Source organism: Patagioenas fasciata, chromosome 9, assembly GCF_037038585.1.
Source record: "Patagioenas fasciata isolate bPatFas1 chromosome 9, bPatFas1.hap1, whole genome shotgun sequence".
Lineage (NCBI taxonomy): Eukaryota > Metazoa > Chordata > Aves > Columbiformes > Columbidae > Patagioenas > Patagioenas fasciata.
This window is the reverse complement of record NC_092528.1, coordinates 18,756,731-18,773,045: the sequence shown is the minus strand read 5'-3', so window position 1 is coordinate 18,773,045 and position 16,315 is coordinate 18,756,731. Positions and strand designations below refer to the sequence as shown.

The 16,315-nt window shown below is 36.2% G+C and overlaps 1 protein-coding gene across 3 annotated transcripts in view; it reads right to left on the bottom strand.

Moving 5' to 3' along the window:
- Positions 1-16,315, bottom strand: part of PRKCI (protein kinase C iota) — a 30,783-nt gene that overhangs the window by 3,196 nt on the left and 11,272 nt on the right. For all 3 annotated transcript variants that reach the window (XM_065844471.2, XM_065844468.2, XM_065844470.2), the window contains 15 exons: positions 12,007-12,096; positions 11,024-11,074; positions 9,775-9,860; positions 8,369-8,509; positions 7,652-7,706; positions 6,868-6,926; positions 6,267-6,443; positions 5,264-5,361; positions 4,144-4,230; positions 3,387-3,522; positions 2,474-2,561; positions 1,179-1,304; positions 1,013-1,092; positions 655-744; positions 256-371 (listed from right to left, as the gene is read on the bottom strand). In XM_065844471.2, coding sequence (XP_065700543.1) covers positions 256-371; positions 655-744; positions 1,013-1,092; positions 1,179-1,304; positions 2,474-2,561; positions 3,387-3,522; positions 4,144-4,230; positions 5,264-5,361; positions 6,267-6,443; positions 6,868-6,926; positions 7,652-7,706; positions 8,369-8,509; positions 9,775-9,860; positions 11,024-11,074; positions 12,007-12,096 — 1,480 coding nt within the window. The remainder of the gene's footprint in view (positions 1-255; positions 372-654; positions 745-1,012; positions 1,093-1,178; positions 1,305-2,473; positions 2,562-3,386; positions 3,523-4,143; positions 4,231-5,263; positions 5,362-6,266; positions 6,444-6,867; positions 6,927-7,651; positions 7,707-8,368; positions 8,510-9,774; positions 9,861-11,023; positions 11,075-12,006; positions 12,097-16,315) is intronic.

Here is a 16,315-nt window from a genome sequence, read left to right as displayed (position 1 = left end):
ACTTATTCACCTTTCCCTGAACTATGATTCTTTATTGCAACTTTCCCACTGTTAATTTTTACATCATGCCAGAGTATAATACTTAATCCAGGCATACCAAGTCTACCATGAGGACACACAAATTTTCTCCAAACTAACACAAGAAAGTGTTATTTCCTACTTTACCTATACTCTATGTACTACAACTACAGCTATTAAATGAAGCTTTACAATTCCACTGACTTATCAGAACTTCTTAAATTCTGCATTACTTACTCATCGTCTGGAGTGAGCTGCACAGGTTCATTGGTGAATTGGGAATCAAAATTATCCAGACCAAATTCTCCAGATATATTGGGTTTAAATGGAGGCACCACTTGCTTTTGCTCCATCTAAGAATAAATGTACTTAGTGACACCATGAATGAGTTACGACCTATTGAATTATTTTTAAACAAAGCTGGAAATTACCCTTCAGTTTATTTTGTATACTTGCTACAATCGTTCTATTAATCTACTGTACTTTGTATAAAAGGGCAAAGAGATTCTGTATTGTCATTACGGTTAAGAGTTCAAGGTTTTTGAAGTTTTTACATCATCTTTCATGCTCAAAAGCAGTTGTTAAGCCATCACTGTATGCAAAGAGAATAAGCCAAGGCAGTGAGCATTCACATACCAGATCCCAATCAACATTGCGAAAGAACGGATGCCCCTGGATATCTGCAAATCCTGTTTGAGGATGGCAGCCTAAACGTTCCTTTGGATCCTGTGCAAGGAAGAAAATATTTCTAAATGGGTGCCATGGCTTACAAACAATTGAAATACAAATGTCACAGATTCCGTGAGAAATGAAACAATGGAGTTAGAAGGGACACTGAAGAACTAAGTTAGAATTGCTTATTTTGGAAACTGTTCCAATTTACTGTTTGAAATAGGCATGAGTACTGTTTGTCACACATCAGTTAGTGAACAGGTTTAAAAAACAAACAAAAACTGCTCTTGAGAAGTCTTAAATAATCCCCTTTAGCTCTTACCTTATTGAGGAAACTCTTTAGAACACCTGCTGCTTTAACAGAAAGGGATCGGGGAATTCGGATCTGTTTTTCCAAGATTACTGCAAGAAAAAATGGTTCATATCAGCCTTTGTATCTGTAAAGTCAGATTAAAGGTAAGTAAAAACAAGGCACTCATGGTACATACCTTGGAAAAGATAATCTTCTGTGTTCTGATCAGGATTGTCAGAACTCCCAACAATATCAAATGGTGACCGGCCCGCCATCATTTCAAACATAAGTACACCAAGTGCCCACCAGTCTACACTGAAGCCTAGAATTCACAGGAGAAAACACCACTGCAGATATTTTGGAGCAAAAATACCAACACTTTTGGGGATAAAGACAGATGTTTTGAGAAGAAATAATTAATTAAAAAAATTGAGTACTGCCAGTCTTCCTGATTATCTGAATAAAGGGGAGGTACCAACTGCACTAGACATCACTTGGTTCATTATGTGCACAAAAAAAGGGAATGCTGTACAAAGAAAAACAAAAACCAAAAAGTTTAAAGGTTGGTGTTAGGACCTTAGCAAAGGTTTAGGTAATATTTAAACCTAGTAATTACCAACCAACGGTGCGTTATCCAGGGTGAGGGATAAGGACAAGAAGGAAATATATGATTCTTAATAGCAACAAGACAGTCATTTATGGACCTGAACATATCTATTCTACTATTCACTGCTCAAGAAAAAAATTCCAGTAGCTAGGGTGGGACTGATACAGTCTGGTTGGCCTAGGAAGTTTGTGATAAGGAAGGAAGACACAAAGACAGTCTGAAAGAGACATCCAATTAAAATAAAGTGGTAGACTTTTTCTTTTTTGTTAAATAGGAACTAACTGTAGAACTTCTCACAATTGTAAGGGAAGAAAACAGATCAAATATCTGCTTGGCACAGTATTGGAAGCTTAGGAGGAATGGATAAGTAATAGGAAACCTACACAGCAAGCATTCTATACTCTCTTAGGTCTCTTGCTTCAGGAACCTTGTGGACTTCCTGAAAAAGCAATTGCATAGACAATTTCATCTTTAAAACTTTGTGAAAAGGATGTCTACTACCTAGGCCCTTTGCAATGCATTTATATCTACCGCTATCATTGCTGCCAAATGTAAAACTCTCAAACTGAACACAATTCAAGACTGCAAGTATATAATTAGTAATATCTAAAATATTTAGAAACAATAATAAATTTGGGAGACTCAAGCTTTTCTGCTAGACCAATAGAAAGAATTTATAATTAGGAAGGCAAGGTATCTCACTTTGTCAGACTGATGTTTTCTGCCCTTCTTTTGAAAGCTTGATTTACTTTTTCAGACAGGATGTTGAATTAAGATTTATTACATGTCTAAGGGAGATTTATACTTTCTACTGCTAAACAACTTGAGTAAGAAGTAACAGACAAGGTGAACGCTATATGGCAGCAGTGAAAAATTCAATTTACCATAATCCTCTCCCCGGAGAATTTCAGGTGCAATATAATTTGGAGTCCCACAGAACGTGCTTGTTGTGTCACCAGGCCTCAGGCCCTCCTTTAAGAAAAGAGAGAAAGAAAATACTTGACAGTTAGCCAAAGATCCCACACTCCCGCCTCTGCAAAGAACTGAATTTTGAGTCAAGTGTCCTGAATACACTGAGGGACAGTGGAACAGCTTATGTGACTGGGGAGTTGCAATGGACAGATACAAGCTTTTCAGAGAAGAGCATGGGATGCAGCTTTTGGGGTAGGTTACTCAAAGAATTTGTTCAGTCTTCAACTATGGAATTTCTGAGGAACCAAACCAAGTAAAGTCCTTAATAACCTGGCCTGATCTTACAGCTTACCCTGCTTTGAACAGGAGGGTAGATTAGGCTTCCTAAGGTCCTTTCCAACCTGTGTTATTTTATGCTTTCCAGTTGCTTAGCCAAAATAATAACATTTTAAATAGTTCTAAGAGATCAGCATAATGGCAATTCCATGGCAAAGTCAAACTTGTGCTCCAGTGTCTTTGTAGCAACAAAGTTTTTCTAGAGAAAATAGGAAGTGTCACAGAATCCAAATGGGAACCACTGTGCCTGATACATTTCAACCTCTTGTTCTTTTTGAAATCAAGCTATCCTGACTGCTTCAGCCCAGTCAAGTTGACACAGCAGCTTTATAAATACATAAACAATATAACAAACAATATACATTGTCTGTGCATTTTGGCATTTCGTTTTCTTTCCATCCATTCATACAAGTGAAGTAAGTATGCAGCCTATCCACACTGTATATAAATTAATAACTTGATACTCCACATTTTCAAGTCTCTGCATCTTTTAATTTATTAAATTTCTTAATTGTTGATTTTACTGTTTAGCAAGAAACTAGATCTTACCTTGCACATGCCATAATCTGTGAGTTTAATATGCCCTTCAGAATCTAGTAGCACATTATCCAGTTTTAAATCTCTGTAGATTATCCCTCGTTCATGTAAATAGTTCAACGCTAGACTGATTTCAGCAGAATAAAACCTAGTGCAGAAAGAGATATTGATTACTCAAGTAATCAAAATCCAAACCACAATAACACAGTCTTGGTAGTATGATACTTTTCCAGATATAGTTCCATGTATTCTATTATTTTTCACCAGAAAAATTGATAAATTGTTTATAATCACACAAACATTTCTATCCACAGTCACTTCAAGATTATTTTTAATTAATATTAATGTCTACTGAAATAATCCCTTTCATCTCACCATCTGAGATGTAGCATATGCAGCAAGCACTCAGCATTTGCCTGGACAGCTGGTAGTGGTTGTTGTAGGAGAAACACATTGACACATCACACAGTTAAAAACAAAAAACACAACAAAAACACCACAAAAAACAACTACACCAAAGTGTTTTTCTAGAGAAAAAAAGTCAGAATCAGACTGAAGTAATCTAGGGTAATGCTAATACAAACAACACCTATCACATTTCCACCTTGAAACAAAAATATGGTAGCTTGCAGCATTAAAGTGAAGATGCAGTTTCACATTCCTTAAATCCTTAACATCTGGAGAGGATTTGCTAGCTCATCATCATAATCTCTGCACTGTGACACAAAACAAATGTTTTTGATGTGGGAAATTTGAAATTAAGACATACCTGGCATGTTCCTCTGGCAGTTTTCTCTGTCTCTGCATATGAAACATTAGATCACCTCCATTTACATACTCTATAACAAAGAATAACCTGAAACACACCAGAGTTTGTTAAAAATAACTGTATACAAAGCTGAAAGAGATTTGAGATGCTATAGGTCTGTTATTGAACAATGACAATTCAACTCCTCCCATCTCTCTGGTAACATGGCTGGTTTCACCATTTTCCCTCCCTTTGAATAGGTTTCTAAAGTTAAAAAACAAGTACACAACATTTTTCTAGATAATTCCTTTATTGCTAAAGGAAAGTAAGTAATCCTTCCTGCATCCCTAATCCATTACAGTTACTGCTTGTCATTATTAAATAGATTCATGTCAGTTTCTATACACAAACCAGAATTCTTCTTTCTCATTTTCCTTCCTGATCCCTTTCATCTCCTTTTTTTGCTGTTAATGCTAGTGGTATATTACAAATACTCTTTCTTCTCACTTCCTTCCACTAGCTTGTCACCTTTTCAAACAGCAAGGAAATTATTTAAAAATACAATAACTATATTTTATATATACTGAATATTATTACTGTATATGTTGTAATTTATTAATCTACTGCAATCTCTTCTATATGTAAACAGGAAAATAATAATCTTTATCTCTTGCTCTGTTTTCCTTTTCAAAATTCAGGTACTATTTTCCGAGTCTTGATGAGAGACTCATCTTCAGAGAGTCCATGCAAGTTTGAGATCAATGTCCTCATTTTTTCTGCTTCTGATTTCTTTCTATAAACGTTTTTGGTTTTGTTTTTGTGTCTTTTTTCCCTTCCCATTCTAGGTTCTGTTTTCTACCTCATTTTCTGAAGCCTTTTTTTCTGCTAGCTGCACCTCTCTTCTTGTCCAGAATCCTTCCCATCATACCTACCAGTACTTTACATTCTTTTGCATCATCACAATCTGAAAAGCTTTGATGATGAAGATGGCCTTCAGCTCATAAAATGCTACAGTGATTTACAGTACATTGACCTTCACCACCTACCTAACACTTAATGCTTTAAACAGGCCTTTGAGGTGACTAACAGTATGAAATATTTTTTTAATAAAACTATCTTCTTATAATGTTATAATCTTTACCTGCTTTCTGTCTGGAAGCAAGAGTGTAGTCCAACAAGAAAGGGATGATTTGAAGCCTGTTCAAAGACGTGTTTCTCTGTCTGAACCCAATCAATATCCTATTTATTTAAGGAAAGTGACATTCAGAAAAGGATTGTTGCACTTCTTCAGTCAAATATTAAACGACAATTAGCAGAAAGATAAAGTGTTTTGCCATCCTCATTTTACTTGAAAGAAAATATTATATAGTTCTCCAATGTGAAGTAAGACAATTCAGCATCCTATTTTTTTTTTTCGTGTCTTGAGTGTCCCATACATTCAGCTTCATTGTGCAACTACATTTGGGAATAAAAAAAGGCACATCTATAAAGGATAAAATGGTGCAGACAAATGTAAAGTAGCATCAAGAAACACAGAAGAAATCAACAGCAGACTGAGAAATACACACTAAAGCTCTTGCATAGAAAACCGCAGTCACTCGCGTCTCTTCAGAGTAGCCTGAAGAAACACAAGGGCAATCTTTAGCAACAAGAGGTGTATAAGCTACAAACGAATTGTTAAGATGGAGTTCTGATTTAAAGAACAATTCAAATAACATTGTGAGCTCTCCTTTTTGACAAGAAAGCCAAACCTGAGCATAAGAAAACCAGATTCCACCTATTTCTTTTTCAGCCCAGCAAGCCTACATAAGAGGAGAAATATGGAATACTGCTCCAAAATAAGGAAGCAAACCAGGCTTAAGTTGAATTCTGCAGGTGCACTACTGTAAACAGTACTGATCACAAAAGACACTGACAGGGGCCATGAGGAACAGGCAGTGCAGCTGTGAGCTACCAGTTTGTCAATGAAGACCTCAAAAATCAGTTATCTGTCTTGTGAACCTTCTGTAGTATAATATGTATAAGAAACTGCATGTGTAATTTCCAATTAGCATTGCAGACCCAGAAGCCTGGCTCCCACCTTGTGGTAGATACTGAAGCCCTTTGGAAGAGTTGCGTGATTTATTGATAAAAAGCTCGCCTACCTCATCATCATTGACGAGCTCTTTCTTCACCACTTTCATTGCATAAATGCGTTCAGTTTTCTTCAATCGAACAAGCAGGACTTTAGCATAACTGCCTCTTCCTATAACTCGGAGCAAATCAAAATCCTGAAGACCCAGACTAGAGGAAGCCTTGCCACTTTCTCTAATGCTCATTGCCTATCGATAAAGATACTTTGAAATTAGTAAGCAGACTTGCCAATTTTAACAACTGCAACAGTTAGCATTTCAAATAGAGCAGCAAAATTAATATAAACAAGTAATTCAATTAATACTTGTTATTCTTAAAACTGCACTGCCCTGGAAAGGAATGTGATGAGAATGGAGGCAGAGCAGACTTGGCAGATAAGAAATAAATGAAACTGGAGGAGTTTGGAATACTTGGTAAATCAAAGCACATCTCAGCTCAGGGTTCAAAATAAAACAGCTTGCAAGGCAGACATTTATATACCTGAGCAAGAAACCCAAATGTGATTGACAGACTATTAACAGTTTTCAGTTTGTGACAAATTACTAAAATCTTGAAACTGAGAAACAGACAGGCTTTTAGATCTCTGAACACAGCATAGTTAAGATAATTCACCTCTTTTTCTTCACCAACATGGTCCAAGCTCTCATGACTTGAGGGATTGTATGGAATCACTAGAGGTGCAAGGAAAATTATTAGACTGATGTGACATGAGTATTTTCTTTTGCCTTAAAATTTCTACACACAAGAGCTCAGAGAGATAAACAATTTAATTGCATCTATGTCAAGTATTCAAACTGTTGGGTTTTGCCCCGTTTTTTTTTTTAATTAAAACATCAGAATAATTATTTTGCAATATTGCATTAACAATCAGTTACGGTTAATATAAAACCCTCTAAGATATTAAGAGATCTCTTTAGATTAATCTTGACTCCACACACAAGGAATCTTGTGCAAACAGTGGTTTGTTTGGGTTTTAAACCGATCATTGTCTATATGCAAGTTCAAATGTTAGGACCATCACTCCAATTGCTACAAGAATCAACCTGTTTGGCTACTGAGCAGGTAGAAACTCTGCTAATTCCGTTAAGGAATTTTTTGTTTGTTTCATCAGAGCATTTAAAGTACAGAACTTACTGATGGAAAAATGTAACTGAGAGCCTAATTTTTTTCTTTTTAGGCAGGTTCCTTAAACTGATAAGACATGGAAAACTGAGCAATTTTTATATTTATATCCCCCTTAGCATTAAGAAGCTGTCTTGTTTTTCTTGTTCTATGAAAAAAAGTAAAGAGAGGTTTTTAAAATAATTTACTTAAGGTTATTCTGTTTCATTTTAAACCCCAAAGTTCATGTTTCAGCAACTTACAATAATTTAAAGAAAAAAATTACTGGTCGTACCTGATTCCACATTATCTGGATGCACTGATGATGGATCCATAGGCATTATTGGTTCCTGCAAATATGAACAGAATTTTTGTAACAGACTGCCCAAGTATAGCAGATGAGAAATCAGACAGGAAAGCTTAAGTACTTCAGCACTACACATATTAGTCAAATGAATTCACTAAATGTAGACTTGTAGCTGTCTGTTTTTCATATTAAACCAGGAGCAGTACTAAACTAAATTTTTCTGGGGACTTATAAATAATAATGATTGAATTTTGTGGGAGAAAAGTCAAAACTTCTGCACTTCATCTTCCTTTTCTGTAAATGGGAAATAGTCTAATAATCTAACAGATGTTTTAGAGCATTTGTTTTACCTGTACTTCACTTTCAAAATGTAAAATAGTGTGTTTGTATAAATATATATATATATACATAAATACACACTATGTAACATTGTGAAGGATGAGATAAATATCACTTAAATGTTTATATTTGATACAGGAAAAAACAGCAGATGTGAAAGCCAGACTCCCATCTTGCCATTAAATTGCCATTCTGCCGATTCCCAAACTTACTTGCAAAGTGTCACAGTATCTATGAAGAATGATGTTTCATCTACTGTGATTATTCGCAGATTATACTTTGAAAACCACTAGTATTAAATGGGCTTTTTTTGTTTGAGTGGTTGGTTGTTTTTTAAAGGCAACTTTTGAGATAAGTGTTACTTACCGGTTGCAGTGTATGACGACCACATTCTCTGTTGACAAGTTTGTGACACTTCTTGTGAACAAGGAGTTTGCAATTGATGCATTTATATCCCTGGCGACCCAGGCCCCATATTCGGTCAGTGCAGATGGCACAATGAGCTCTCTAGAATGACAAATCAACAAAACCAATTCAAGAGCAAAACTAAACAATAAAAACTATTCAGCCACATTTTCATTAACGAAAAACACAGGATGGGAAATCAGAGAGATCCCTACTGAACCTGACACTATACCAAGAGTCTCTGTGAAAACTTTAGAGGACAAACAGGGAGATACAGTACAGTGGAGCTCAGAAACTACCACTGAACACGAAGCAGCAACTGCCATACAGAAAGTCTGCATCCACACGGAAAGGTGCAGGCACAGAGAGCCTCTCCTGCTGCAGTCAGAGAGACACAACCCAGCTCCAGGTCAAAAGCATCACAGCTGAGTCAGCAGGCTGCTGTGACTGAGCTAATTTGCAATGTGTCTCACATCAGTCCTCACATTTGTATGGAGGAAGGCAAACACTCCAACACATTAAACCACCAGATAACAGGAAATGGGAGGATCACCACTCACTGAAGTATATTCCCAAAACAACTTAAAAGAATCATGAAAAGAGGGTGCCTACAAGAGCAAGAGTGGAAAGTGATTGAACTCTGGTGCCTTGACAGCCTTTGACCAGAAAGAGGTTAAAAAAAGAAAAAAAAAAAAAAAAAGCAGAAGTTAGATGTGAAGGATGCTCAAGATGAAGTTTAGTGGAGACAATCTCAAGCATTAAGCACACAATAAGCTAAGCTTAGAAAACAAGGGAAGATTATGGAAGCTGTCAAGGAACCTGGCTTATTTAAATATTTTTGGTTTGTTTTTCACTCTTGCTTTTTCTAAATGCAGCAGATACCCTTCTTGGTCCTCAGCTCATTACATTTGACCATTGAATGCCATCATAAGCAGGCTGCTTGGAGAAACATCTCAGGTTTTTTGTTTAAAAGTCATGAAAGAAAAGTCTGTGCATCCTTTTTACTCCCAGAACTTAAAGAACTGAAAATATACTTTCAGTTCACAGTCATCTAATGGCAGTGTTCAAGTTTGCCCTCTGGAAAGATTTTAAGGGAACACAGGAGCATTTATATAATTGGTTGCAATTCACTTTACATATACTCTGAAACAGTGATACCAATCTATTTTTTTTCTGTTTTAAGTTCCTGGTAATTTAATAATGAATAATTTTCCTGAAACTACAGGGTTACAAAAAGTCTACGTACTATAGACAAACAACAAAAATAAGAATAAAACTACCTTATAATTTTTGAAGGCAATGACATTATAATTATGAAAGTAAGACATCCCTGTATCATGGTTTTAAGTACCCGACAAGAATCTCACCCTGTTAAATCGTTTGGCTTGGAAAGTGTGACCATTTGCACAATAGAGCTTTCGCCACCGGCGGGCGCCTCGGCGATAAATGGATTCTAAGAGGAAAAACATATGATTATATCCATTAAAATATAAACACAGAACTGCATCATCTTCTCATGGGCGTTTCTGTGTAGAGTGATTTGCAGAGTAAAGTTTCACTCCTGCATCTTACAGAAACACAGAGTAATGCTCCAAGTATATTTTTCATTTCCTAAGTTTTGGAGAAAATTTGAAGTAGAATATCCTGATCAACTCAAAGTTAACTCTGCTGTTGCAAAGTTAAAAGTCAAGAGAAGGAAAACTGCCCGAACAATACAAACACTGGTGTGCACAGTATGCACCTACCTTACCTAAACCTGGGGAGGAGCTGTGGGGAAGGGAAAGGAGGAAAGAGGTCAATATTGGGAACATGCCCTGATTTGTAACATTGTTTGTGCAAATCCTCCAGTGTTTTAGATCCACAGCTGCCACTGTTTGTTCGGGGCTTTTTATTTTGATTTTTTATTACTAGAGGCATGTCAGCCAAAAGTGAAAAGTAGAATATACAAAACTACACTGAGTTGCTAATCTATTTCTGATTCAGCCCGCAACCCCATTTTTTCAGAAAAGCAGCAACCCCCACACTGCCAAATCTAACTTGTAAGGGCGCACATTTACATTTGTCAAAGACTTTGATATCAAGCTGACAGAGGTCTGTGTGCACAACATACACATGCTCTTTTATAAAACTTTAAAGAGGTAATTTTCCCTCTATCTTAATATTTAGTACATCAGCTAACAGAGGCTTTCGGAGAATACTCTGGATAGTACCTAAATATAATTTAAAATTAATTAACCACAGATCTCTAAATGGTGATACAACAAGGCATTACCATTGGTTACAAGCCTTTGCTCACATTAGTCCTCCAGCAATCTGGCAACTACCAAAAAGACGGGAATAGGATAAAAAACTGTCACAATAGAAGAGGCAAAAGCAAGGAAAGCAGAGTGACATGGATAGTTAACAGGAATGTGAAATGCTTATTAACAATGAATCAGAAGTGAAACATTTAAGTTTAGCAAGACTTTATATTACTTTAAAATATTTAATTTGTAGAGATCTGCACTATTAATATTCATAATTGTAGGGTGCCAAACCATAGCATATCAAACTCTTCTAAAACAGGAAATGTGAATTCCTGATTTTCTGTACTTCCTAACTAAAATGCCTACTTACTATCTTCTCCTGGGCAAGGCATGCCGGGACGTTCTGGTACACAAGGAAATACTGCAAGAAAAACATTAACTTCTGATTAATTTTTATTTCAGACAAAAAAATAAAACTTTGGGTTCAAACACAAAAATAAATGGAGAAAGGTCAGATCAAAAAGCATACTCAAGTAATATATACCGAAATAGGAAATTATATACAGAAACCAATTACATTCTTCTTCCACTTTTAAAGCTTTTGTGGGAAGCTGAAAAGCTGTCTCTTCCTTCCAAACAAGCTGATGGTGAACTAGATTTCTGCATCCTTTTAGAGAATGACCGTGCTAAGACACTGTAGTGTAACACACCCTCTAACACACTTCACAATGATCCTCTGCTCTTCTGCTATAATCCCTGTTAAACTGAAATCTATCTTCTACTTGTAAAGACTTACAAACAGTAAGAAAAATGTACTGCAGAAGCTACTAAAATAGGCCTATAACCCTGAAAAATTAAAATGGAACAATTACACATCAAACAGGGGCACAATGCTATTAAGTTCAAAACCAGTCTAAAGTACTTAATTTTAGAAAAGTCAAACTTTTGACTAATCTGGTATCACAAATGGAGCTCATCAACTTTTTTTCCTAATAGAGATGCTACTCTAAAGCACTTATTAATAGCAAAGTGTAGAACACTGTACTATACATATTCTACCATTCATTGCCAGCAAGTATATGAAAGCGTTTTGGATAAACGAGAGAGACAGGGGCTGTCTTTCATTAATAACCTGACAGCAAAGTATTTTTCCTCCCTTGATTTAATAAAGAACACGGACAGGGTGCTGACAGCTAAATAGTGCAGTGCATGGTCTTCAGCATCCTCTTGACAGAATGCCACAACAGGCTTTAATTGAGAAGGCTGGAATAGCACAAAAGACACAGATAAGGTAAAAATTCTACTTCTTCACAGGTACCGACACGAGAAGTAATACAGTAAATTTCACCATACCATGAATTAGAAGCTCTGAATCCTTGTTTAGTTCATACAACCGAAAGGCCTCTTCTAACTCCAGCTGAGAAGAAACTGTACACGGATCTCCTGTAGAAACAGAACAAGACAAAATCCATTCCAATTAGGTCTGCACCATTCAACAGTTGCCTCACAGTCAGTTCTAAGACATAATAATATGGTAGTAAAACAGAACAATATTCTCAAGTGCAGTAGTATTTGTTTTTAACACTGTTCAGAGAGTGCATCTGAAAATATAGCCATACTCAATGCTTTCAGGGAAAATAAAAATATGAGATATGCACAAGAGGCAAAGTACAAGCTACAAGCATGGTTACACATAGTTTCAGTATAGGAGGTGCAGGTTATCGCACCTAAAGTCCTTCTAAGATTCCTTTTTAATTAGAACTGAGTCAAATCTATCTTCACAGCTGCTTCAATATTGCCAAGACCTCTAGTCTTTCCTCAAACCTCAATCAAGACATTGGACAAATCATGTAACCTAAGTGAAAACATCCAATTTTTCTGATATTTGACTACTATTTTCATGCAGCACTATTTGAAGTAAAATCCCTCAAAGAAAGTGCATGAAGGTAGGAAAAAAAGCATGGTGGTTGTTTTGTTTGTGGTTGTTTTTCATGGTTTTCTTTTGCTGTAAATAAAACAATTGCAGGCTTTGTTGACCATTTGAGATGGAAGAAATTATCATACGAGCATTTGGTATGTATTTTAAAGTTCCTCTGAAAAGACAGTGTTGGATTGCTTTAGCAAATGTGTGTTTTAGAAGTAACAGTTCAGGACTGACTAAGATCTCTCTAGATATCTACTTTCTATTTCTAAAAAACTAACAGGTGTCCACAAACATATTTCATAATCATTAAACAACACTTAACATCAGGCAGATTTTGGCATATAGGCAGGTTTAAAACCTGGGGACAGAACTGGGTGAGGAACAAAGGAGATCAAAGTTTAGGATCTGCTGTATTCACAAGCAGGAGCAACAACAATCTTAAATTTTAGCCTTGTTTCATGTTACTTTGGACACACAGCCTGTACTTTACATGTTTCTCTTGACCTAAAAGACTTCATCTGATATTTTAACTGACCTCCTGTGTCTGTCAGCCTTTGGAAGCTGCTATAAAGACTGAAAAGAACGACCATGTAATAAAACGTTTTCTTCAGTGTCCAATGCAGATTAGCAATGTTGTAAAAAAATTATGTCCTATAATAAGAAACCCTGCTCAAAATAATACTACAACTGAAACATTTTTAAAGCAATGTTGAATGTGAATCATCACTGCCTCAAAGAAAGCAAATACTTCCACTTATTAGTTCAACTTCCACCCAACTCCACCTACACAAGATGTTCCATGTGAGAATGAGGGATTTACCTCTGCCTGCTCGTAGTCCAGCATGTGAGCAGAATGAGTCTCTTTCTAGCCAGAACACCACACAGCACGTCTACTGTAATATAGCGTTTCCACTTTTTAACATAAATACTACTTTCCACACCCTTAAGAGGTAAACGGGTTGTGGGTAATTGAACTGGAGGAAGACACAACAATTTCCATCTCAGCTGAACTGGATCCAATCCAAAAGTTTTGCTGCTTTGGGTCTTCAGTTAAAAGCATAGTTTGAAAGCCAGCTAGTAGCTATTAACTATTCTTTTGTTTGTTTTGTACTACAAGATACCAAAATTAACTCAGGCGTTGCTAAGGCTTTTCAGTAGAACCACACACACAGCAGGCAAGGGGACATTTAAAACTCACCTTAAAGTTTTTCCAGTTAATTTCTTTTGTTTCTCATTCTTTTCTATTGCTAAAATATTAGTTATAAATGTAAACTGTCCATTTGTCTTTATTCTTTTCTGCATGTCATAATCCTCGATACAAGCCCTTGAAGACAGCTGTAGTCATTTTTCAGAACACAACCTGCCCCCTACAATTAGCCTATCTGGCCATCAAACTGCCTACTGCTGCACAAACTAACACCGTGCAGAGCACAGGGGAGGAGGAACAACAACTATATTCAGAGTCACTATGTGAATCAAAAAACCAGTTTTTCCTCATCTGTTTCTGACACCTGTGCAAACGGTTTTGTCTTCCTTTTGGCAGAAGGAGACTCCTGAGAACACACACCATGCTTCGAACCAAGAACAGAAGGTTTATAGATGCACTCTTTCAACAAGTTATGAGTAGTACAAATTTTGCAGCCACCTAAAGACAGCTGGGATAAGTGTCATAGGAAAATATTTACTTTATATACATTACATAGCAAGAAACAAACTGAACACAAACATAAGACCAGCATCGATCCTATAGGACACTTCAGAAGATAGAGGTAAGATAAACTGACCACATGCACATGAAATAGAAATTTGCTGAAAATCAGATCAAGTTCTTTCAATTTTCCAGTTGAATCTGAGCATTTTTGAAGTGATTCCACTCAACTAAATCAGGTCTGCCCTTGTTTGCCATTACCTCTATGAAACAGAAGTAGTTATATACAACGCTCTGCATCTTGCAAAGGCTAAAAAGACATTTCATATACGCAAATAAAAATCACGGTGACTAGGTAAATCCAGTTTAGTCACACATGTGATCAAGCAATTTATTCAGGAATTAGGTAAGAGATGGCCTACCCATAGTAACTTATCTTTTACTACAAGAAGCATGGATAGTAGTATAACAAGTATCTGTCCACTATACACATATTTCCTCATGCTACCACTAAAGACTGAACTACAGTTTTAGTGAAGAGGATGTGATAGAGGAATTTTCCAAGAAAGCAAATTATGAGTTTCTAGAAAGAAAATCAACTAAAGAGTGGTGGAGACAAGAGGAGGAGAGGAGGCAAGGGTCTTGGCAAGAAGCCACACATTGTAGATAAAAGAATTACTCATAATAAAGACAGGGATTTTTTTTTTTTAAACACACTCCTCATCACCAGATTAACTTCTCCACTGACATTAAACTGGAAGTCAATGATTAAAGCAAACACAGATTGCTTAGGAAAACTGAATCCTACCTAAATACATGGGAGAAAAAAAAAAAATAGTCTAATTCCTCTTTTTAAAGCCGATCTCTGAAGAGCAGAAATTGAGACAGAATAGTTTCTTCAAGTAAACCATTGAATCCATGCAAAACTTTCTACAAATGTTTCTCTAAAAAGATAGGTACTTATTACTATGACTGACTGTCCATCTTCAGTTAGAACTCTGTTCTACTCAAGATAAAACAAACCACCAAACTTACTATGAAGTAAATGTTCAACTCTGCACGGAACTTTGGTCATAAATATTGTTCACTTTCCTGCATCTGCCTGGTGTAAAAGACTTGGGAATGAGGAGAGGAAGGACAGGAAAAGAGGGGAAAAAAAAGAAACCTGCTCAGATTCCCAAACCCACGTAGTCTTTAACACACTTGCCCATATAACACTCCCAAAAATCAGCTTTGGTCCATGTTTAGCTTTAAGCTCTGAATAAACTGGCAGTCACTGAATTTTGAATGGGAAAGCTGTGAGAAGGGGAGGAAACAGTTCTAGAAGCACCATTTATGCTAATCACTGCATACAAATACTAATCACTACTGACAAATCACTGCACATTATGGCCTTTTATATATTGCATCAAGTACTTAGTATGCTAAAATAACTCAACAGCTATTTCATAATTCAGACACCTCTTTGGTGTAGCTCAAATCCTACATGCAGAATACACCAATTCCACAAAGAAAACAGGAACTGCAAATAAACTTTTAAAAAAATTACTAATGTATACATCCAGCTCAGAACTGGATTACATCTGTTGAGGAAAAGGAAGAACAGATTCTGAACTTGTTCCATTTAAGGTAAACTTTAACATGGGTAATATATGTGCTGGAGATGAGTTCTCAGCCAAGGTTGTTACTACTACACTTCACAAAAAGCTACTTGGACAAGTAATTTCTCTTTCAATAGTTAGAAAAAGTTCTACTAACAGCTATGTGTTAATACCTTGCTAAAAATATTGTAGATAAATACTATAATTTGTATCACTTAAGGTTAGTTTAACACAAAGATATAAGACTTAAGGGGAACCGTGTGCTTCTTCAGCAGTGTAAGGGAATACTCCCCATTCCCTTCCTAATAGATGCTAACATTGAATTCACGTTTTGATAATCACTGAGGTTTAATCTATTTATTCAGTGAAAACAAACAAAACACAACCCAAACAACAGAAATCCCCACACTAAATCATTTGAAACAGCAGTCTTTCCTTTAAGATACACTTACAAAGATATTGGATAACCATTATTTTTAGAGTCAGATT